General features: G+C 42.1%; 1 protein-coding gene across 1 annotated transcript in view; it reads left to right on the plus strand.

The window, feature by feature from the left end:
• The window catches only part of LOC149310662 (dynein axonemal heavy chain 14-like), a 352749-nt gene that overhangs the window by 158208 nt on the left and 168749 nt on the right, over positions 1-25792 (plus strand). Inside the window, 6 exon segments of the mRNA XM_089529413.1 lie at positions 5989-6134; positions 8174-8242; positions 8753-8939; positions 18193-18272; positions 24198-24369; positions 24710-24799. Coding sequence (XP_089385539.1) covers positions 5989-6134; positions 8174-8242; positions 8753-8939; positions 18193-18272; positions 24198-24369; positions 24710-24799 — 744 coding nt within the window.

Here is a 25792-nt window from a genome sequence, read left to right on the forward strand (position 1 = left end):
GGCCCCAGGTGAGGCGTCTTCATTACCCCCAGTGTGGAAGCCCCATCCACCTTAGCCACGCCCCCGGGGCGGGCGGTCTGGAGGCTCCGTATTCAGGGGAAGACACCTTCAAGACTTCTTCCCCTGCCCGTCTGTAACCCGCCATAATGTGGCAATCAATGCACCAAAGAACTCTTTTATGCTGTATGCATTGCATCTGCAAGGTCTTGTCCAGCAGAGCTGTTCAAGGTGGTTAAAGAGTTAACTACATTGCCTCCTGCCCTGAACCTATTTTTGGAACCAACTAAAGCCTGCTGTGATGCATTCAATGACTTTTTCACAGATAAAATCTCTCAGATAAGAGCTAATCTGGACGCAAGCATTAAAACAGAGAGGTGCCCAGTGACTCCGTGGACTATGTTAAACTGGATCATTTTGAATTTGTAAATACTGATGAAGTGGACACGCTTCTTGGAAGCATAAGGAGGCCAATGTGCCCCCTCGATCCCTGCCCGTCATGGTTGACCTCCCAGGGAGGTGATGCAGTGAAGACACTACTACAATCTATAATCAATGCATCCTTTAGGGAGGGTAAATTTCTAGACCAACTAAAACAAGTGGTAGTCAAACCACTTTTGAAAAAACCCTCCCTAGATCCCTTGGTAAGAAATAATTATAGACCGTTCTCCCTTCTACCATTCTTGAGCAAGGTGATCGAGAGGGCAGTTGCCTTCCAACTCCAAGTCATCTTGGAGGAAGCCGATTATCTAGGCCCATTTCAAACCAGCTTCAAGGCAGGATATGGAGTTGAGTCTGCCATGGTCGCCTTAGTCGATGCTCTCCATCTGGGCATCGACAGGGGAAGTCATCTCAGCATCCTTCAATACTATAGACCATGGTATCCTTCTGGAACGCCTGAGGGAGTTAGGTATCGGAGGCGCTGCGCTCCAGTGGCTCCATTCCTACCTCTCGGGCAGATTCCAGATGGTGATGCTGGGGGACAGCTGCTCTTCTAAAAGAGAGCTGACATCTGGCGTCCCTTAAGGTGCCATTCTGTCCCCCCTGCTGTTTAACATTTACATGAAGCTTCTGGGAGAGATCATCCGGAGACATGAGGCGCGGTGTTATCAGTACGCTGATGACACCAAAATTTATTTCTCTATGTCTCCGACTGCTGCAGTGCTAAAGATGGCATCTCTCCTCTGGATGCCTGTTTTGGGTTGGTAATGGGCTGGATGAGGGAAAACAAACTCAAGCTGAATCCAGAGAAAACGGAGGTACTTGCGATGTTCCAAGTCCAGGGATGGAGATTTGTCAACCAGTCCTGGATGGGGTCATACTTCCCCTACCTAAAGGATGAAGTTTGCAATTTGGGAGTACTCCTGGACTCATCGCTACATTCATCATCTCAAGTGGATGCAACTGCTTGATACCAACTGTGGTTGATATGCCACCTGTGTCCCTACCTGGACCAAAAGGACCTGGAAGCAGTGGTACACGCACTGGTAATCTCTACTCTTGGTTTCTGTAACGCACTTTACATGGGGCAACCGGAAGCTTCAGTTGGTTCAAAATGTGGCAGCCAGATTAGTCACTAGTTCATCCAGGTTTGACCATATAACACCTGTCTTAAAATCTCTTCACTGGCTGCCGATTAGCTTCTGGTCGCAATACAAGGTGTTGGTTATTACCTTCAAAGCCCTACAGGGCTGGGGCCCGAGTTACTTGCGGGAACGCCTCTCCCTACACAATCCGCCCCGCACTCTCAGAATAACTGGGAAGAATGTGTTAGAATGCGTTCCAACCAAGATCATATCAACCTCCCAGAGAGCCTTTACAGCGGCTGCTCCGAAATTGTGGAATGATCTCCCAGAAGCGATCCGTCTTATTACCTCCTTGGAATCGTTCAAGAGGGCACTTAAGACGGATCTCATCCGGTGAGCTTATCCATCTGACTTTGTGGAAGTGTCACCTTCAGACCATTGGATGAATCTACTGCGTTACCACTTGACAAGGATTCAGTTTTAAGATTAATTGTATTATTTTAAATTGATGTATTTTAAATGTATTTTATATTGATGTATGTGTTTTAATGGTCTGTAATCCCACCTTGATCCATCTGGGAGAGGCGGGAAAATACAAATAAACTATTATTATATTATATTATTATTGATTCATGGAGAGAGATGGGTAAGAAATTGTTACTACTACCACCACTACTACTAGAACTACTGTTGTCAGGCTGTCATTATCAAGGGGACATTGCCCTGGAAAGGCAGTTAGGAAGTTTAGCTGGCATTAATTTGAAAAAATAAGTTATTTGGAAAATAAAATGGAATCCCAGAAATCTGGGGGGAAAGCATTTAGTTAAGCAACACTTAGCATGTTTCTTTTCTTTTTGTTTTCACTGAAGAAAAGAATTGAAAAAGATGGGGGGAGCTTTCAAAGAAGGAAGTGTAGGTGTGCTTAGCAAAAATGGGCATGTTGAGTCCAACAATGAAAAATGTGTTTACTTCATAATAATTACAACGAGAAAGTATATGACAAAGAATTGTGTATGGATCTCTCTTTCTGACACACACACGGAGAAAGGATAGTTTGATTATCCCAGTGGCACTTGAAGTTTTCTGCACTGAGTCCCTGGCCCAACTGCTTTATGGGATATGAATTTAGGCGATGATAATTTAAAATAATTAGAAGTTGTGCAGTCTAAATTTCTCAGTCTTTTTATTTTTTTTAATTTTTATGTTTTTGGAGTACCAAGTGAATGTTGCTCTGAGGTTTGAAGTGGGTGTCAGTTCTCTTCATACACAGGCTAGGCTGAAGACATTCATACATGGTTGTGGCTACATTTAGATCCAACAGGTTTCATCCCTTTAGTTTAAACAGTTTCACATATCAGCAGCTGGTCAAATGCTGATAATCTGTAGTTAAACACCATCACTGGTTTTTCACTTCAACAACGTTACAATTAGATACGAGCAAAACCAAAGGAATATTAAAACAACTGTTGGCTATTGAATTGTTGGGGTGTGAGTATTAAAGCAAAAAATGACAGCAGAGGTTTGAGGAAATTTAACAAAACTTTACTTAACAGAAGTCTCAAAAACTGAAGCAAACAGAACAATATGAATAGCACAGAACAAAATTCAGAAGAAGCAGCATGCATACATTACCATGAGAGCAGGATTCAGTGAATACTCCCAAGACCCAATACAGTGGTGCCTCGGGTTACGAAATTAATTCGTTCCGCTGTCAATTTCGTAACCCGAAAGGCTTTCGCAAGCCGAATTCCCATAGGCGCTAATGGGGAAAAGCCGCGATTCCGTGTGAAATCGCGCAGAAAAGCACCAAAAGTTTTTTCGTAACCCGAAAAAACTTTCGCAACCCGGAACAATAATTTCCTATGGGTTTTTTTCGTATCCTGAAAATTTCGTAACCTGGGTATTTCGTATCCCGAGGTACCACTGTAGATCCACCAGGCAATTATACCTTTCTAATTAGTTAATATAATCACCTGGACTACTTAGCTCATTACCATGGTCTACACCTGCCTGCTCACTAGATTCTCATCCAGTCACAACTTATTACCTGGACATGAATACCAAAATAATTTGTCTATAGCTTCACTACTGAGCCCTGCATTTTCCAGAGCTCATCAAGTTCTTCTGATTTTGTACCTCTTTATGTACAGTGTCAGTCCTTGAACTGCACAGCAAGGCTGCTGCAGGGGATGGAGCCTCTTTGTTGGCCACTGTGAATGGAGACCAGCGGTAGAGCCACTTTGGCCAGGTTAGCCAAGTGTGAGGAGGGCAGTAGGAAGGCTATTGAAGCTTGTTGCCCCCTCTCCCTCATGTATTCTCTTGGCAATTTTGGTGAGTAGACTGTGAGCATATGTTGGCTGGTGAGTTTGTCCTCGTTGCTGGAATCTGTTTCAGATAAGTGGCTGCTAGGGGTGTGTTTGAGTCTGTTATCGCTTGTCTTTTCACTTCTGCATTTGTGCTTTTTTTGTCCTGCCCTTTCACTCTGTGTGTTCCGGGACTTTACAAGCACCCACCCAGTACCTCTGCCTGACTTGCCTCCCACTACCTTTGCCCTCCTTCATTGGCTCCTTGGGGGAGTTGTGTATGTGTGTGTGGGATTTCCCCCCTGTTGTCTGGGGTTTTTCAACTACTCCATTCTCATGATGGCAGGTAGAGCAATCCACTACTGATGGGTCTATCCCACGTGCCAACCTGAGAAGTTAGGAGCCAATGTTCATTTTTGTCTGTTTAACTGACATGGCTTTCTTCTCCATTAGTTTTTTCAATCTTGCTCTGCCACCCACTTGAATGATTGGCTTGCAGTAGTACCAGTAAATAGGTTTCCTTTGGCACCCCATTGTGGTAAAAGGTTGGTCTCTGGAACTGTTTCCATGGGGCACGCAACTGCCTTTGGGGCTGATCTGGGACTGACTCTTTCTTACAAAGTCAAGGGCTTTGGGAAGGAACACTCCAGATGTGGCCTTCCAAATATGACTGCCTAGCAAATATGAGGTTGCAACCAATCGCTTTGTATTGTCCTCAGGGTCTGGTGTTTCATCCAAGGGGTAGCTGGGGAGGTGTCTGAGGTAGACAACTAGGGCTCAGCTGGACCCACACCTTTGATCAGTTTGCTTATTCCCAGACGTTAAACAGTTTAAATAATTTATAAGTAAATAAAATGAGCCTTGCTTAATCCAACTTAGACTGTGTCTGATTTCATTATTTCATGGTTTGTCAACAATATGTGTATGCACTTCAAATCCCCTGTCAACTTATAATGTTGTCTTACGCAAGGAATACTCAGAGGTGGTTTTGCCCCTTCCTTCCTCTGAAATTTAGGCCCGTACAGACTGGAGTAAAGCGCCGGCCTGGAGCTGATTTTAGGGCTCAGGAGAGTGGAGAATTCGCATGCTCCCAAGCCCTGCCACGCCATCCAGGTGCCCCATCCACAAGGCAGCTGCCATGATGATGTGCACATGTGCCATGTCCAAACGACACCATGCTGTGCGTATGTCATCAGTGCGCACGAGAGTAGCAATGGCGCCCACACGTGGCACAAAAAGAATCCGCCAGGAGTGGGTTCTTTTTATGCCTCTCAGAGACCGCACCGTTTGGTTGGTGTGGCTTCCATGTGTGGCAAAAACAGGCGGCTACAGACTGCCCTTTTGAGGTGGTCTGTACAGTCCCTTAGGCCATAGAACCTGGTATTCTTTTGCAGTATCCCATCCAAGTGCTAACCAGAGCTGACCCTGTCCAAGATCAGACAGGATTTCCATGTAGCATACACACAATACAGGAAAGCCTTCTCCTGTGCTCATTTGAGTTTGCTTCTTTCATCAGTACTTCAAGGCCAATACAAGAGAATCCCATTTCAGAATTGAGTTTTTGTATATGGAGATGAAAACACTGAAACTGTTGACCATATCTTATTGTGAAGTTCTTTGAATAGAGATTCACAAGAAGAGCTTATGGCTATCTTAACCACCCCTTTATGGCTATCTTAACCAGCGCACCCAGCCAATTTTTTTTGTAAATTTCCTTCTGGAGGGTTGTGATCCTATGGTTACATTAAAACTGGCAAAAGTTTTAGCAACTGTTGCTAGAATAAGAGCAATAACTAAGTCTTAATTTATAAGTGTAACAATGTATTTGATAATTTTATTTGTATCTTATTGTTTATATCCTTTTTAGTATCACAGCTATATTTTAGTTATTTTAGAAATAACATTGTTTTAGTATTATTATTAGTAATATGGATTATGTCTGCTGTTATGTATTGGCCACTGGCTCAACGCAAATAAAATTTAACTTGATTTGGTGTTTGATAATGAGAGGGAACATTTTCCCAGTTAAAAGTATATTTTGTTAGGAATGACTTTTGTTAGTGCTATAGATGAAAAGAGGGTAGTTTTAAAGAAAAAAAGCATCTATTTTTAAAATGTATCCTTCAGTGCTGATTAAAAATATGCCTTTCTGTCTGTTTAAGGTGATGGGGAAATTGTTCTGTGGGCTAGTTCAGTCTGGAGCATGGTGTTGTTTTGATGAATTCAACCGGATTGATATAGAAGTACTTTCAGCAGTGGCTTCACAGATTCAGACAATCAAGGCAGCTAAAGACAGCTTCACTGTCAGGTATTTATTTGAAACTATTCAGATATTTTGCTTGTACTTCAGATGACTTATTGTGGAGTTTGGAAATGTTACTTTTTGGACAACAAATCCCAGAATCCCCCAGAATTTCCCAATCATCATGATCAAACTACTCATTACAAGTAGATACATGTAGCTTTGTCTTTCTTTGTGCGTGCGTGCGTGTGTGTGCGTGTGCATGCACGCTTCTATGTTTGGGCTTCAGAAATTTAATAAAAAGAAGCCTTGAAAACAAGTAAGTATTTAGTAACGTTGTCTCTGGGATTTATAGAGGTTCTAATTACAAGATGTGCTTGTATGAATTAGAAATGCAAGAGTACAGCTAATTGTATTCTTGGTAACGCTCTAGCAACAATGGTTTTGATGCTTTTTAAAAGCATTTTGAAAAGACTCCGCCTTTTAACCCTAGTATTGAAACAATTTGTATCTGTGTATATAATAAATTGGGAGAGCTACCATGTGTGTCCTGAGAGCACCTAAATGAATTCATACATATTCTGTGTATACATGCCTATGAGGAATCTTGTAATCTTGACAATAGTATGTTTTAGGAGCTTAGCTCACAGCTAAAAAAAAACCCTGTCTTACCTGTGCCAATTTGAATCCTAATTCAGGCTGCATCCAGAGATTATCATATTCAAAATGCCACCAATGCTGCTGAGGGGTGTAACCCGGGTAACTTCCACGTAGAAGCCATGCTCAGCCAGCCTCTTTTCAAAACCAGGAAGTTCCTGGCTTTACAAATTGGCCAGCTGAGCACAGCTTCTACCCAGAAGCTACCTGGGCTGCACCCGGCCAGGGACATCAGTGGCATTTTGAATATGATAATATTCAGATGCAGCCCAAATTAAGATTCAAACCAGCAAAGGTAAGGCGGATTTTTTTTTTAAATTGTTCGCTAAACTCCTTAGTTTTATTGGACTCTCTTTCACATAATATTCTCTAGAAGGGGAATTTTAACGAACACACAGCAGTCATATATACACAATAATTGCAATGGGAAATTTGCAGATACTATGGGGAAACTTCATCTATTGCAAATTGTACATGCAAAATGCAAACAGGTGCCTAATAGAATACATTGCTTAGGATGGGGAAATACTAACTCAAATGAGCAAACTTGCAAGGTGGAAGAAGTTTAGAATTAAGCAATGAGACGCTTCAGGTTCTGCTAAGAGGAGGAAGAGATGTGAGAAAGAAAGAGGTTACCGTACTATAACACACATGCACACACATGCATCATAGAAAAGAAAGGCAGTTTTAGGGAGCTGCAGCATCCCCAAAATTCATATTTTAGAGATGACAAAAATATATCTTCTTAGCTCCATTGATCAGTGATTCATATCTATTTAATCTCAATGTCCACTTTAGTTTATTTCAGTGCTGTTTGCATGGGGCTGCCATTGAAGGCAATGGATCCCATGTTCTTTCCAAGTTCAAATCAAGTCTTATGGTTGATAAAGCCATACTGCTTGACCTACAGTATCTTAAAAACTGCTGCTTCCCATATTTTTCTGCCCAGGTTCTGAGATCATAACAGAGGCCGCAGTCAATTAGTCTGTGCCCTTGCATACTGAGATGACTGCTCTTGACTATTAGCCCCCCAAGGGGTCCATTTTGTGCCATTTTTTCATTATTTTATATTATGCTTGGTGCCAAATAAAAGACAATGACTTTTTCGTTTCTCTTGTCACTTTAACTTGTTGTATGCTTTACTGCCCAATTTTACCTTAAAAGTGTGTCTAAGAGCTGTTTTATTTCTGTGGCTCTTAAAAAATTAGAGATTTAATCTTCTTGTCATTTAGTTTTCAGTTTTATTCTAACTGTTCTTATTTTTATTTTATTTCAGTGGATTTTATTCTGCTTAATTTTATGTTTTCATATATTGCTCTGTGAGCTTCAGCTATAGGGTGACTCATGTTGAATCAACAGAGAAATAGAGAAATAGATGGCTTTAGTAAGAATTCTGCCCATATTCTGATTTTAAAACTGTCTTTAAAATAATCTAATATTTGCCATAGATTTGTATTGGAAGGAAAAGAAATTCGTCTGAAACCATTTTGTGCATTCTTTATTACCTTGAATCCTGGGTAAGTGATAATGCTCTCTATAATCATTCAATAAAATTAGAAGGGCTAGCAAAATCATTTGTCGTGTGAACATATGATGCCTCATACCATCAAACCACTGCTTAATCTAATTCAGCATACTGACTGATAATTGTCCTGCTGATATCAGGGATTGAACCTGGGATCATTTTATACATGTAAAAACATGAGAACCACATTTACACTACATCAGTGCCCCTAAAAAACCTGCTGTATTAAACTGCTAGTTTCCTTCACATGCTTTTAAATATCTATCTAAAGAGTTATTTTTTTCAAGATAAATTTTGAGTGGCACATAAATTCTTATTTATTTACAATAAATTTTGTGTAATAGCAATGATGCACACAATTGTCTTCCAGAGCTATATAGTACACAAATCTCCTATGCTTGTACTGAGTTTCTCTTATTGTTTTTCCTATTATTATTATTGATTAAAGAATTCTTAATTTTAAATTAAAAATAGACTGGTGATTTTTCCTTTTCTTTTTAAGATACAAAGGTCGTGTAGAACTCCCAGACAACTTGAAGTCATTATTTCGCCCTATCTCCATGATGGTACCAGATTATGAACTCATTGCTGAAATAATGTTGTTTTCAGAAGGTTTCAAATCAGCAAAATTACTTTCAGGAAAGATAGTAGATCTTTATCATCTTTCTAACAAGCAGCTGTCACAGCAGGTAAAATTTTCAGAGGAGTCTGTTAATCTAGTACAGCCAAAATAACAAAGAGTCTTGTGGCACCTTAACAAATTCTATTTCTGTGCAAGCTTTGAAGGATTGTCTCAGTTGGCATATTTACATAGTGGCTGAGTAGTTTATAGCCACAGGGTGAAAAGGAATTAAAATGCAAAAAGTACAAACAGTAAAATTGCCATAACAGTAATCATTTACAAAATGATGTTTGAGTAGTAATGCAGACATCCTTGCCTTGATTACCTGATAAAGACATGTAACCAGATGCTCTGAAATCCTCCTCTCCCCGGAAGACATAGGATGGCTGTGGGGATAACTTCAGAAGCTGTTCAGCAAGTGGGGAGGTGATATTGCTTTGCCTACCACATAGCCAATGTGGTAATGGTGGACTATGGTGTAGTAGTCCACATTACAGCATGGTCTGTAACATTGGTCTATGACTCTGGAGAGCAGGATTTGAATCCTTGCTCAGCCATGGAAACCCACTGGGTGACTTTGGGCAAATCATATTCTCTCAGCCTCATGGCAATGGTAAACTCCTGAAAAAACTTGCCAACTAAATCCTGTGATTGGTTCACCTTAGGGTCACCATAAATCAAAAATGACTTGAAGGCACACAACAGTACAATAACCATAGGTTCGCATGTGGACCTACAATATTATACTGAATTATATAAGATTGCCAGTATAGAAATAAACAAATCACGAGCTCTTAAAACTTATAAACACATTCATGCACACCCAGCACAAAGTATGAAAGTTACCAATATTTTTTCTCTGAATTTGCTAGGAGTTATCAAGGGAGTGCAGAGGGAAGGAAATGTGGGGAGAGTGCTAGGAGCAGGATTGGGACTTGTTAGTTCCAACAGGTGGTGTTCAAAGATGCCATTTCTCAAAGCCTTTTTCTAGCTGTCAAGAAATCAGATGCTAGTTCTTTAATTCATAGAATCATAGAATCGTAGAGTTGGAAGAGACCACAAGGGCCATCCAGTCCAACCCCCTGCCATGCAGGAAATCTCAATCAAAGCATCCCCAACAGATGGCCATCCAGCCTCTGCTTAATGACCTCCAAAGAAGAAGACTCCACCACACTCTGAAGGAGTGTGTTCCACTGTCAAACAGCCCTTACTATCAGGAAGTTCCTCCTAATGTTGAGGTGGAATCTCTTTTCCTGGAGCTTGCATCCATTGTTCCAGGTCCTAGTCTCTGGAGCAGCAGAAAACAATCTTGCTCCCTCAATATGACATCCCTTCAAATATTTAAACAGGGCTATCATATCACCTCTTAACCTTCTCTTCTCCATGCTGAACATCCCCAGCTCCCTAAGTCGTTCCTCACAGGGCATGGTTTCCAGACCCTTCACCATTTTAGTCGCTCTCCTTTGGACACGCTCCAGTTTTTCAACATCCTTTTTAAATTGTGGTGCCCAGAACTGGACACAGTATTCCAGGTGAGGCCTGACCAAAGCAGAATATAGTGGCACTATTACTTCTCTTGATCTAGACACTATACTTTTATTGAAGCAGCCTAAAATTGCATTGGCCTTTTTAGCTGCCACATCACACTGTTGACTCATGTTCAACTTGTGGTCTACTTGGACTCCTAGATCCCTTTCACATGTAGTCTCGTTCAGCCAGGTGACCCCCATCCTATATCTGTGCATTTTATTTTTCCGCCCTAAGTGCAGTATCGTACATTTCTCCGTGTTGAATTTCATTTTGTTAGCTTTGGCCCAGCTTTCTAGTCTATTCAGGTCATTTTGAATTTTGATCCTGTCCTCTGGAGTATTAGCTATTCCTCCTCATTTGGTGTCATCTGCAAATTTGATGAATATGCCCCCAGTTCTGTCATCCAAGTCATTGATAAATATGTTGAATAACACTGTCCCCAGGACAGAGCCTTGTGGGACCTCACTGGTCACTTCTCTCCAGGATGAAAAGGAGCCATTGTTAAGCACCTTTTGGGTTCGGCCAGTCAACCAATTACAAATCCATGTAATAGTTACCTTGTCTAGCCCACATTTTACAAGCTTGTTTGCAAGAATGTTATGAGAAACCTTGTCAAAGGCCTTACTGAAATCAAGATATACTATATCTACAGTATAATTGTTTGATACTACTGCTTCAGATTCTAATGGCCAAAGCAACCTTGGTTTTCCACCCTACTTCACCTGTTCAGGGGCCAATGCCTCAAAGTTCCAAACTGGCCAGACCTCTTCTCCCACTCCAACTCCCAGATCTACACAGCCTCCACATGACAGTTTGGAGGATCTGGCCTTGACTGCTCCAGAACCTTTGTGAGTCCTCTCTACTTTCAGGAAGGAGTCTACCAAATGGTCTTACTCCTATAAGTGGAAGTGCCTTTGTATCTTTGCCGAAGCTAGAGCTGAGCTGTGCTCGCTGGTCCAACTCTCTACAGCCTTTCACTTCCTGCTCCATCTGGTGGTGCAGTGGTTAAATGCCTGTAATGCAGCCACTCACTCAAAACGATAAGGTTGCGAGTTCAATACCAGCAAAAGGGATCAAGCTTGACTCAGGCTTGCATTTTTCCGAGGTCACTAAAATGAGTACCCAGATTCTTGGGGTCAATTAGCTTACAGTTGTAAACTGCTTAGACACTGTTAGTTCAGTATGAAGCAGTATATAAATGAAACTGTTTGGTTGCTTGTTTGTGATCAAGGACTGACCTTTTCACCTCTCTAGGTTTATCTGTCAGCTATTATAGCTAACCAGCCCCCTGCTTCGCCATCTGCTAAACTCTTCACCTACCCTAAAGAGGTTTTTAAAGGGTCTACACCATCTATACTCTCCGGTACCTGCGCTGGCTCCTTCCTGGTCACTTTCATTGTGGCTTATGCACGTTACCAGGCCACCTTTTGAACTCTTGGGCTTAGTTTCCCTGGGACTACTTAAGCTTAAAGTGGCATTTCCAGTGGCTATCCCTTCAGCCATAAGGTTTTCTGAGCTGACAGTGCTGTTCTCAGATGAGCCCTTTCTAATTTTTCATAGGGAAAAAGTGGTCCTCAGGCCACACATTTTCTTTCTCCCTAAAGTGGTGTCTAGGGGCAGCCAAGAAAAAGGCCCTCTCTTGTGTTCCCACCAACCATGCTTGTGATGGTGGTGGGATGGAGAGAAGGGTCTCCCCTGAGGATCTCAGGGCCCAGGCCGGCTCATATAGGGAGATACTGTCTGCCAAATAGCCTGGACCTGAGCCATATTGGGCTTTATAGGTCATCACCAGCACTTTGAATTGTGCCCGGAAACAGACTGGTACCCAGTGGAGCTGTTTCAATAGAGGCATTGTGTGATCTCTATAACCTGCTGCTGTTATCAGCCTGGCCGCAGCAGCTCTTTGGACTAACTGAAGTTTCTGAACACTCTTCAAAGGCAGCCCCATGTAGAGTGCATTACAGTAGTCCAAACGTGATGTAACCAAGGCATGTACCACTGAGGCCAGATCTGGTGTCTCAAGGAATGGGCGTAGTTGACACATAAGTTTTCAATGTGCAAAAGCACTCCTGGCCACTGCAGAGACCTGAGCCTCCAGGGTCAAAGTTGAGTTCAGGAGTACTCCCAAACTGCGAATTTGTGTCTTCAGGGGGAGTGTGATCCCATCTAACACAGGCTGGATCCCTATTCCCTGATCTGCCTTCCGGCTGACCAGGAGCACCTCTATCTTATCTGGATTAAGTTTCAACTTGTTTGCCCTCATCTAGTCCATTACTGATCATAGAATCATATAATCGTAGACTTGGAAGAGACCACAGGGGCCATCCAGTCCAACCCCTGTCATGCACGAAATCCAAATCCAAGCATCCCCGACAGATGGACATCCAGCCTCTGCTTAAAGACCTCCAAGGAAGGAGACTGAACTACACTCCGAGGGAGTTTGTTCCACTGTCGAACAGCCCTTACTGTCAGACACTGGTTTAGGACCAGGACAGCCTCCTTGGATTGAGATGGAAAGGAGTAGTAGAGTCGAGTGTCATCTGCATATTGATAACACTGCACCCCAAAACTCCAGACGACCTCTCCCAGCGGCTTCATGTGTATGTTAAACAGCATAGGGGACAACACAGAACCCTGAGGGATCCCACAGACAAATGACCAGGGGGTCCAGCAGGAGTCCCCCAGCACCACCTTCTGGGTTTCCCCCTCCAGGAAGGAACGGAGCCACTGTAGAACAGTACCCCCAAGTCCCATCCCAGAGAGGTGATCCAGAAGAATACCATGGTCGATGTTATCGAAAGCCGCTGAGCGGTCCAGGAGAACCAACAGGGACACACTCCCCCTATCCAGTTCCCTGCGTAGGTCATCCACCAAGGCAACCAAGGCTGTAGCCAGGCCTGAAACCTGACTGAAATGGATCTAGATAATCCGCTTCATCCACAAACCCCTGGAGTTGGAAAGTCTACTTCCCAACAGCATAGGGTAGGTGATTCAGCCATTCCTCCTCTAGGGCAGCACGTGAAACCTAATTCCATCACTGTCAATGCTGTCCAGTTCACACTGTCTGCATTCTGTGGACAAATGGGGAAAAAAGCTCAGTGCCATGGGAAGGAAATTCTACTCTTCAGCTGCTCTCATCCCTAGATCTGTAACAGCTTGTCTTGTATGGAGGCCTACAACCAACTCCTTTGGGAGAAGGTGACAACCATTCCTTAATGAGCTCAGGGATGAAGATTGCAAAGTAGCTTAGTTCCTGCAATCAGAGGCACACAAGCTGGCAAATCATAAGATAACGACTACTTGACACATCCCTGACTATGGGGGCAAGGTGATGGCAGGGTCGATAGCTCTGTATCAACATGCTTGGCTTCAATCATCAGGTCTTTCTGACCAAGCCCAGGTGGTCATAGAAGATCTTCCGTTTGATGGCCTGTACAATTCAGAGACTGTCTCCAGGCTGAAGCACACTCATAAGAAGCAGTTCATTGTGAGGAAGTTCAGATTCAATCTTCTTGTCCACTCTTTCTCTAGGTTTTGGTATGAAGACCACAAGTATGGACAGTACTTGAAATGATTGTACATCCAATCAAGGTCTTAGTTTTGATGCATTCCATCCACTTCCAGTACTGCTGGAAACCCACTGCTTCTGGCCAGAAGTTCAAATCTGAACAAATGAAGAAGAAACCGAATGGCACATACGAGCACTGAATTTGGCTTTCTGTCAGACAATACCATGATTACTGAGTTTCCACACTTCAAGCCTCTCTCCATCCTGAACAGCCCAGAGTCCACCAGACCTTCAGTTCCTCCATCTCTCATACCTTTCTATCATGAAGGTCTTTGATTGTCTATCCCCCTGTTCCACCAATGCCTTCTCCTCCATTTTACAATCACTTTGAAATTTCTGTGAGACGTGGAATTCCACCACCATGGACTCATGGGCAGTCGCCATCATGATGAAAGGCTACACCATCAAATTTGAGTTGGATCTTCCAACAGGACTTCTCCAGTCCATGTCTCCTTCCATCGTTCTACACCAAGAAACAGACAGTCTTTTGCAGAAAGGAGCTATCAAGCCTGTACCTCAATCTGAAGTTCATTGTATGGGTGTGTGTTCCTGATGGGCCCTTGATATCTGCTGGGGTTTGGATCCAGGATCTTGATACCAAAATCTGTGGATGCTCAAGTCCCATTAAATACAATAGCATGGTAAAATGCAATATAAAACGGCAAAATCAATGTTTGCTTTCTGAAATTTATATATTTTTAAAAATATTTTCAAACTGTGGATAGTCAAATCTGTGGATAAAGTATCCATGGATATGCAGGATCAACTATTTTATTGTCACCAAAAAGGATGGTGGTCTGAGGCCAATTCTGGACTTGAGGGATGTAAATTTGTATATTTGTCCTCTGCACTTCTGATTGGTGTCTTTATCATTCATCCTCCCATTGATGCAAGAAGTGGATTGGTACAGCACTTTGGACTTAAAAGATGCTTATTTCCATATTTCAATTCAGCATTGTCACATATGTTTCCTGTGCTTCACTGTAGGAAGAAAGCTGTACAGGTTCAGAGTTTTACCATTTAACCTCAGAACAGCTCCTTCACTTTTTACAAAGATGATGGCTGTTGTCGTGGCTTTTCTTCAGGAGCACACTGTTGTCCTGTATCCATACATAGGTGACTGGTTAGCAGTTGCCTCTTCCAGAAGGCTGTTGCTACAGCATATACAGACAATATTGGCTCTTTTGGACAGAATGGGACTTTGCCTCAACAAGGAAAAGTCCAATCTTCAGTTGATGCATTGAATTCTGTTCATTGGTGTGATCCAAGACTCCACGGGCCAGGCTGCTTTTCTACCTCTCAAGCATTTCAACAATCTTTGCAAATCAGTACAGAGTTGCCTTCAGTACCAATGTCTCAGAGCTTGAGAGGTTCAAATTATTCTGGACTACTTGGCGTTAATTGCATTGGTGACCCCAAATGCACACATTTGGATGTGTTCTTTCCAGGCTTCATTCATTGCCTCATTTGATCTGGTTCAGGACTCTGAGAAATTGGCTCATGGTACTGAGGTTTCTACAGAAATCCCTCCACTGATGGCTGGATCCATGTCAGCACGCCCTTCTCCATCCCAAGACCTCAAGCCCTTGTCACAACAGATGTATAGATGTTGGGATGGGGTGCAATCTAGACAGTCTCATTAAGAAAGGTCTTTGGTCATCAGTGTTTTGGAACTGCTGACCATAGAATCATCCATCTTCACACAGTCATTCATCTTCACCTGTTGTTACAACCTTGAAGTAAGAACAAAGAAAGAAAGAGGGCATTCAGGAGAGCAGTGTTCAATTCAATTTGTTTTTGACTTCTGTACTGCCTTCAGGGAAGTCAGCTTACTAGTCACCTATATATGAGCAACAGAGACAGCAAAAAGAAAAAAGGGAAGATGAAGGGGGAAAAGGAAGGAATTTTCCCTTCTCCTTTTTATGCTGCAAGAGACTAACACTGCTATCTTATTTAGTTATATTTCATTTTTTATTGTATCTTACCGTTTATATATCTTTTTGTATGTTTTTAATTGTGTTGTTCTTTTAAATCGTGAGACACTTTGAGTCCCAATTTTGAGGGCAAATAATAATAATAATTTAAAAGAGACAACAAATACGAAGTTGTTTACTTGCGACACTTGTTATTTGAGTCTTGGCTTTACTTCACGAATGAAGATTCAGGAAAGACTCATCCATGCTTTCTACAAGCGCGTTGATGACGTTGGATGTATCCTTCGAGCCTGTGCAATGGATTTTTCTGGTGGAGCACAGCGTGCACAGAACTGGCCTCACCCTTTAAACCAGAGGTTCGACTGCTAAACTCTAATCCCAAACCCGGGCAGATGATGCTCATCTAACCCTGTAAGGTCAACCATTTAAGAGAAGGAAACTAATCAAACCTACGACCCGAGGACCTCATTGCCACTGTCCATGCTTGTCAAGGCCTCAGCAGTCGAACCTGTTATTTGAGTAATCTTCTGTGTACTCACACATCTCATCCACTTTCCTTCACAGAGGCTCTTTTCTTCCTTAAATTTCCTCTACTGTGGCATATCGGAACTGAGCGAAGGACAGGCGCCTTACCCTAGACATGCATGGTTTCCCCAGGGGTGGGGCTTCTGTCAAAACACTCAGCTTAGCTGTTGTACTTTCCAAATCATTATGTACAAATGCAGAAGCGCCCTTCTGTTTGAGTTCACAGACTGACCATTTAACTCTTGGATGATGATGACTCTTCCTGAGAATATATCGAGGGACATCAAATATGGACACTTGTTTGCCAGTATATCTACCAGTGTGTCACTTCATCAACCTCAGTTGTCCCTTATCTTAGTGGCAGATGTACCCCAGCTAGGTTGAGGAGGGTACTGCAAAACCTGCATATTTGCAACATAGTTACTGGATGAATAATCTATATCAATGCACAGGAGTAGTGAGTGATCATAAAGGCATTCTGTATGTTTTAACTTATAGTTTCCCACATGGTGGTACAAACCTCCATAGACAATACCATTACCATGTTCTGTACCAACAAACAGGGAAGCCCCAAACTGATCACATTATTTTGTTTCAAAGTAGATCTCTGGGAGTCATGCCCTGATCTGCGTCACCCACAGCAATTCACATGACTGGAGAATAGTATTGTTTTTGATCATCTCAGTTTAGACATGGCCATGACTTATGAATGGTTCTTCTTTGTAAAGATATTTTGCAAACTTCAAAGTAGAGAGGGCTTTAGAAGACACAGTTGCTTCTTGCCACAAAGGTGGGCACTGATGGTGTCTTTGGGTGATACATTTCTGCACAACTGGTTAATCCACTTATTTACATGTTTCCCTTGCTGTTCATGAAGTAATAGTTAAGAGCAGGGAAGACAAGGTAAACTACATTCTGATTTATCCATGGTATTCCAGGCAGATGTTAGCAGAGGTAAATCCATTTCTCCATGTTCTGTCAGATTTATCCTCCATTTGAAAGAGCCAAGTTTGGCTCTATCATCATTAAGAGTCTGTTTCGTTGCAGGTTCCTCCTCCAAAGTGATATTCTTCCTTGTGTGAAGTCGAAGGCTTTCACAGCTGGCATCCATAGTTTTCTGTGGGTTTTTCAGGCTATATGGCCATGTTCTGGAGCAATTTATTCTTGACATTTCATCTGCATCTGTGGCTAGCATCTTCAGGGGATGGTGACATGGGAGTGTGTGGAGTATATATACCTGTGGGACCCTTGATTGGGAGAAAGTGGTTTGGTTATTAATGGTGGAGATAGTTTGTGTATTGTATTGTGTTTAATGGCAAAGCCTGGAGGTGAGTTGTGGGGGGGATGTACAGGGGGATTTGTGTCTATTTAATTAGTAATTCATTGTCTGCGGGGAAACCCCTTCACCCTGGGTGGTGTTCTTTGTGATTCTATCTCTATCTTATGGGGCTATACTCCTGTTACCTATTATACTCCTATTATTATGCCTTAGTCAGTTGCTCTTTCTTAGCTCTTAGAAAAATTCTTAGAAAATTTCTCAAAAAAATTAGCAACCTGTAACCTTAGAGTTTTTACTTTTAAAATTAAATTCTTTGTCTCAGTAACATCAAGAAGACTGCTTACTGGAGATAGCAAGAAAAAGAGGTATGTTCCCAGTCTTGCAAGTTTTAATGTTCAGAATCTCTGTTTACTTCACACCTACTGAGGACATTTGCAGAAGGTTCTGTAAAAGCAGGGGAAAAAACTTATTTTATTATTTCTAGGATCATTATGATTTTGGCATGAGAGCCATAAAAACTGTGTTAATAAGAGCTGGTCAGAAGATACAAGAATTTAAAATCCAGTAAGTAAAATTTTTAATAACTTTATATTAATTCATGGCACTTTAAATTATTTGTTAAATTTAGATGATCAATGCCTAGCGATTTAGAAGAGAAGAGAGCTGTAGACATCAAAGTCATATCCCAAAATCTAGTTGATATCTGCTGAACAATGGAATTTACAGTCTCATAGGCTATAGTCTATGCACATTTACTTTAGAGCAACGATTCCCAAAGTGAGTTGTAGATCTCCCCTGGGGGAGGTGGAAGGATCTAGGGGGATGGTGAGGGGAAAGGTGGCAGCAAGGGGACCTCCAGTCAAAGTATTGGTGGTGTGCAAGAAAGACAAGGGGGAACCAGTGGCCTTTAGGACCATGGAGGGGATGAGGCTTGCATGAAAACTCTTTTCAGATCCCCCAAAAGCACCATGCAGCCTTTCTAATCATTTTGTGTGGTGGTGTCTCCCACCGTTTGCCATGTGAGCTCATTCTCCTAGCCAAGTCTTTCACTAGTAGTGGCAACTGGGAAACTCTCATAAGGCATGGACATAGGACATCAGTTCTGTGGCTCAGAACAATACCATTTTGGGACAGACTGGAATTAGAGTGAGAGCACATGGTGGTAGGGAGAAGTGACGGCAAAAAGGAGGTTTCACATTTGGGACCCTGCTTAAGCTTTGTGAGCTTTCCTGGGCCTTGGCTTGCAAGTTGGAGTTGCACTGCTGTTCCTGCTTTCTTTCACCAGACAGACTTAGAGAAGATGTAGCAGAAGAATCATTTTTTCTGGTGGGGAGATGGGACAGCTGGGTGGGGAAGACATGTCTCTGGGGAAGGAGTATCTGTGCTCAATTCTTGGAAAGAGCCTTTTGTCTTGGAATGGCTCCTGTAGTTCAAATATCTCCCTTTTCTGGTCCACACCAGTCTCCAGTCCAAGCATGTGGTCTCTGTAAACCCCCAAGAAACAAAAAGAACAAGGCAAAAATGTACCCTGGTTAAAAGTTAAAAGAACCTTGGTTAAAATCATACAGATAAACATTAACTAAAGAGGTAGGACTTGTATTGCTGCAGATGTTTGTGACATTCAGTATTTTCACAGAAAATTTTCACACAACCAAGGTAAGGGTAAAAGTGTTTTGTAAATGCCTCAACTTTCTTTTTCTTTTTTCCATGTATTTCTCATGCCTTTTTTAAATGCATTTTTCATTTGCACAGTTGTGAGAGTGGAATGGAATGTAATAAGATCCAGAAGGATTCTAATCATGACCCGTGTAATAAATTTTCAAAGGGCTGCATAAAATTATACAGGTCTTTCAGATCTTTGTCCTCCTACATTTGTTTTCTTTCCCTCCCACTCCCCCCTTCTTTTTATGCTGCGAGACATTAACATGGCTACTCCTTTGAAAACTGCTGTTTGTCATATCAGTGTGAGTGAGGGGAATAAAATCTTTGCACAGAGCTTGCAGGAAGCATCCCAAATTCTGAACTGTTGTTTTATTCGCATTTGTTATGCTGCATTAGCAGTTATGTAGTTCAGACAGACTTTAAGTGCTTTGTAATTCAGAACTAGGTGCTGTGGAATGTAGTTAGGAATGTATATCAGTATCAGGAGTTGTCTGCCTGCATTTTTAGGGGGGCACAAACATACATTTTGAGATCAGGCTGGAGTATGTTGTGGTAGTCTACAGAGATTCCTATAGAGCAGTGCTACTCAAACTGGTTGTCCATGGACTGCTCCCAGTCTGCAAGCTGTTGATTACTAGTCCACAATGAGTTTCCAGGAAAGAAAAAAACAATAATAACCAATGTGCACAAATATGGTGTTGGTTCCTGGCACATTGTCCTGGACTGTGGCCAGCACACACAAACAACACTGATAAGGATGGTTTAGCATGGAAGCTTAACTAGGCAACTGGGGAACAGTCTACAGACCTTTCGGTAGTCCAAAGCAGCAAGCCAGAAACCAAAGCCAGGGTCAGGATACTAGAAGTCACGGAAACCAGTTCAGTCCAAGGTCAGGGCAGCCAGAAGGTAGAATTAGTCCAGTTCATTCTGAGGTCGCAGATTCAAGGCAGACAAGGGTTCAGGAAACACGGAGTTCAAGGAGCCAGTGCTAGCAGCAATCTCCCTAAAGGATTCTGCAATAAACTCTGGCACCGAGTTAGCGTCCCCCAGCTGGTTAAGTAAGACACGCTCTCCCTTGTGCCAGCTGTAGCTTGCCTCTCTGCAAGCCTCCTTGACCGACGCACGCAAGTACTCTCAGCTCTTCTTTGCTTAAAGGAAGGGACCTGCATGCTTGGTTCTTCCTCAGGAGCCACACTCAACTGCTGAGCCTCTGGAGGGGGCTCCACAGAGCCTGGCTGAGCCTCAACCACTGGGGCTGGAAGATCAAGGCTGGGGTCTGACAGGGCAGAACTAGGACCTGGTAAAGCCTCAATCTCCTCTTGCACCTGAGGAGCCACACCTTCCTCCAAGTCCTCCTCTTGGCTGGCCATGACACACATTGAGGGGGGTTAGTCCCCTATATCACATATCTTAAGCAACACTGGTATAGAGGATTCCTATTCAGATGAGTCTCATTCTTCAATATCTGTAACTATGGATGAACTCCAGAGATGGATTTGGTAGTTTGTTAACAAGTGCTGTTGTTAGTGTGCTGTTGGTAGTATTAGTTTGAGCTGACAGAGGTCTCAGCCTTGGTACTCAAACCTGAAAGCTTATTCTCCCAAGGCATCAGTGTGCAACTGTGGAAGAGCTTGAACCAGTTATCGTCCTGACACTACCATAGGCAAAACATCCCCAACTGAGCCAAAATATCTGTTTCCTACCATTTCTAGGATGGGAGGTGGAGCAATTAACCACATTTGGGTTTATCCAACCCGATCTGCCAGGAATCCACATTCTTTTATCAGTTATGATTGTTGGGACTTCCTCCTTCTCTAGTAGTTTTTATTCTCCTACTCAGGTAACCTGACGTACATAGCCCTTTTCTGGCATAGTAAGATAGGATAGTATATGATGGAGAGAAAACTGAAGGAGATGAAGGGAATGTAAATGTTTCTGGAAAAAAAGAGTAATGGGAAGCACCATATCACTTAACACAGACAAGGGTAGAAAGAAAGAGAAAATAAAGCAAAAATCAACCCAGAAGACCACTGCCCAGTGTGTCTCGGGGGAGGAAAGAAAGGATGCATTGGCAAAAAAATGTCAAAGATCCAGCAAGAGTAAGGCAGAAGAGTGTAAAATACAGGTACACCAAATAGAAAAGAGATCATTGGAAAGGGGTGGAGCCAGCAGACAGCACAGCAGCATCAGTCTGGCAGAAGCAAATTCAGTGCTGGCTGTGTCCATGGCCAGTAAGGGAAGGAATGATCAATCTAAGACCAGCATAGGGCAATCACATGGTGCAGCAGCACCAAGAGTAACAGAAACCACTGAAAAGGAGATGGATACAGTATATGTTCCTGAGAAACACAGAACCAAGGAATTCTTTAAATATTTAATGTCCATGTTTACAGACCAGTCTGGGGTAGAAAGGGAACACAAACATAGTCACACACATTGGAAGACATTGAGATGAATAATGAGGATATGGATGAAGGTACAGTAGGCCCTTGGTATATGCGGGGGATCTGTTCTGGACCTCCCTCCACATACCAAAATCCACGTATACTCAAGTCCCATTGTCTTTAATAGTGGTGTGGCCACGTGGTAGTGTCACATCCATTTCTTTTGCTTTTTTGAACATGAAACAGAAGGAAATTGAACAGTGGGCATTGTTACCAGAACCCCCAAGGACACTAAAATCAATGGATGCTGATTACATACAGTGGTGCAGGAAAACAGTGTCTCTTATATACAATGGCAAAATCAGGTTTGCGTTTTGGAATATTTCTGAATATTTTTAAGCTGTGGGTGGGTGAATTCGTGGCTGCAAAATCCATCAATACGGAGGGCCAGCTGTTATTGAAGAGTGAGGAGGATTCTAAGAGGTGTTTTGAATGGTAGCATTTTTTGCACATTTGCTCCTCCTTCCAGTGGATTCCACTGTTCTGTTAATACTCTTCTGTTAATGTCATTGTTTTGTTAATCAAGTGAAGATTATGCCTAAAGAACTCAATAAGGTGCTAGGAATTTTGTAAAAGTTCAAAGCAGCTCTATGGAATGGAGGTGGGGACTGGTGGAGCAGGAGTATCTGTCATTTGTACCATTTACCTGATACTGATTTTTTTCTCTCTCATGCACAGGTGTGCCAGTATACATAAAGTGGGGGGGGGGGGGAACAGACCGGCACAAAGGGGCGGCTTGAAGCTGCTCCTGCCCAAGATTCCTCGGGCCAGCGGCAACCACACTGTGGTCCCAAGGGTGCCCTCCACTGCAGGCCCAAATTGGAGTGGAAAAAACTGCTCCTTTTTGGGCTGGGTTTCAACCGCCCGTGCGCAGTTTCAGCATCTTGGGGCTGTATGTCATCTAATCACCACTACCCCAAGCAGAAGGCAGCTTTTTCATCTCATCTATTTGGGCCCACATTTGGCCCTCCACATTTGTGGCTTTGACTTTTGCGGCTTTGATTTTATTCACGGATTTGATTAATATATTCCCTCTAGAAATCTCTAAGTCTTCCAGCATGACTCTATGGTCAATGTTCATCAGAGGTTGCGCTGGAGGACCTAACGATTCCTAGAGATGAGACCTCTACATGCATTTGTACATCCTCCAGCATAGTTCTGTGGTCAACATCTGCTATATGCTGACCATAGATTTACACTGGAGGACTTAGGAGATATTTAGAGAGGTTCTCTCCAAGGTACGTTTTTTTTTTTAATTTGTGAATTTTTTTCCCCACTTTTGAGTCCTGTGCCCTTAACCCCAATGAATGTGGAGGACTCACTGTATTATTATTATTATTATTAACCTTTATTTGTGAAGTGCCGTAAATTTATACAGCGCTGTACATACAATCTTTTTAAATAGACAGTTTCCTGCCCTCAGGCTTACAATCTAAAAAGACACGACACAAAAGGAGAAGGGAGTGGTGGTGGGGAAGGGGATCAGGTCCAGCAGTTCTTCTTTACCTCCGAGGCCTGGACCAAGAGAGATGGACTGGAGGGAGGGCTTGGCTTAATGGATAGTTAAAACGAGGCATCCTGGGGCAGAGAAGGGCTCACCCCTGGGAACGCTTCGCTAAACTGGGTAGAGAAGTGATGTGTGCACGTGGTGGAAGAAGGTTCCAGGAGTAAGGGGCAGCAAGTGAGAATTTGGGAGGGGGCAGTGGCAATCCTACACTGGGACAGGACACCTTGACTACCAGAGCAGAGGATACAAGTAGGAATGTAAAGAGAAAGAAGTTCAGATAAGTAAGGAGGAGCCAGTCCATGGAGGGCTTTGAAAGTCAACAACAAAAGCTTGTACCGGATGCAGAAGGGGAAGGGAAGCCAATGAAAGGAGGAGAAAAGAGGAGAAACATGGTCAAAGTGGCGAGCAGATGTGATAATACGTGCAGCTGAATGCTGGACAGAGATTAAAGGATGGAGGTGTGAGAGAGGAAGCCCTGTCAGAAGAACTGTATTTGCAGTTTTCCTATGAGGAATGTATGAGCAATAAAAGGGGATTTGAACTTAAAAAAACAAACAGAAAATCTAATTATATTTCTCTCGTTAACATCTTCTATATAGTTCTTGATCTGAATGCATTTAGCAAGCAGTTCTGGACTTTGACATTTGATGTTTAGAATTAAGCCAATATGGATTGCCTTTAATCCTGTATTTTATTTTAAATAGCACATCTTCAGCTGTCCTGAATTTTAACAATATAAACTCAAATAAGTACATGTGAAAATATCTTATAATGCCCCATAAGGCAATATTAACAAGCTGCCTATACTGTATAAATAAACAGGATGTAAATAAAGTAATAATTACTAATTATGAATTTCTTTTAAAATGTATATAGTAATAAAAAGAAAAGAATTTCTGCAATGGAGGAATCTCTCATTATAATCAGTGTGCTGAAAGAAGTTAATTTACCCAAGTTTCTAGCTGATGATGCTGCCTTATTTGAAGATATTATAACAGACCTGTTCCCAGGAATGAAAGTTCCAAAAATAAACCCCAAACGACTCGAGGTAATGAAATCTATTATCTACGGAAAATAATGTTTTAGTTAAAAAATAAAAAATATTATTATGCATTAGGCTTAAAACGCAGACCATCAAAATCTGAATTACCCTGATATTCAAGGGAAGGAAACAAATTTGCATTCTCTGAGTGAAGAGGTACAGAAACAAAACATCAGGTTTGGGTATAGTCTCTTCAGTCATAGATACAAGGACTTCTATAATAGTCTTGCTTTCCTTATTACTATGTCTCACTAGTATTTTTCAACAGTAGACTGTGAGCTTTTATTTTATATTAAAATAATTAGAGTACGTATAATTGTAATTCAAACATTTGTTTTAATTTTAGACTGCAATATCTCTTGCAATACAACATTTACGTCTGCAGCCCTGGGAAAGTCAGATAGAGAAGATTATACAATTTTACAACCAAATTTTAGTAAGTACAACAAATTATTAATTGAAATGAAAAGTGTCACAGCATTTACATGTGATATATACATTGTATTTAATGCCTTAAATCTACAGTAATTGCTAGTCCCAGCTAGAGTCAGTCACTAAATGATAAGTCAACATTTTGGTAAATCCAGATCTAATGGATCTATATCCTATTTGAACTGGCATTTGGATATCGGACAGAGGTATTCAAGGAGATCTTGTATTTCTACCATTATATATATGTGTGTGTGTGTGTGGACAGGTTGCTCACCTGTAATGGTATTTCTTCGAGTGGTCATCTGCGAATACATACAAGTGGGCTGTACTGTGCCTGCACAGTGCTGCTTGGAAAAGTTCTGGAATCACTGGGCAAAGTTAACTTTGCAACTTTTTGGCAGTATCCCCGCCCATCCCTTATAAGTCCGCTGCTTTCCCGCTCTTTACCCAGTTCCGAAATTTACGCCGCCTAAGCAAGATGAGAATGAGCCAATGAAGAGCCAGACACTGAGGGGAGGATGGGTGGGATTTGTATGTATTCGCAGATGACCACTTGAAGAAATACCGCCACAGGTGAGCAACTTGTTCTTCTTCTTCGTGGTCTCTGCGAATCATACAAAAGGGTTAGACTGACAAGCTTAGGTCAGTGGTGGAGGGAGTGTCACGACACCAAGTTAGGTTCAAATAAAGCTGTGTTTGTTAAACTACACAATAAAGATCTTTGAACCAAAATTGTGTTTGATGTATTTAGTATTTCAATAAATAGTACTTTAAGTCATCAACAACAATAGGATCATATTATAAAACATGTTCAAGTCATAAGGCACGTTTTCCAACATATAAGGTCATGAAAGACCTGTGTAAACTATGCCAGTTCTGGCAATCAAGACATTCATTGTCAACAGCTTGTAAACAAATGGAAATACAGTGCAAACATCAATGTAAACCTGCAACCAACACTGCCCTCCCAAAGGCCGCGTCCCCTTTGGCCCTGGTG

The sequence above is a fragment of the Sceloporus occidentalis genome, unplaced genomic scaffold, assembly GCF_023333645.1.
Source record: "Sceloporus occidentalis isolate IW3139 unplaced genomic scaffold, rSceOcc1.0.p SCAF_6, whole genome shotgun sequence".
Lineage (NCBI taxonomy): Eukaryota > Metazoa > Chordata > Lepidosauria > Squamata > Phrynosomatidae > Sceloporus > Sceloporus occidentalis.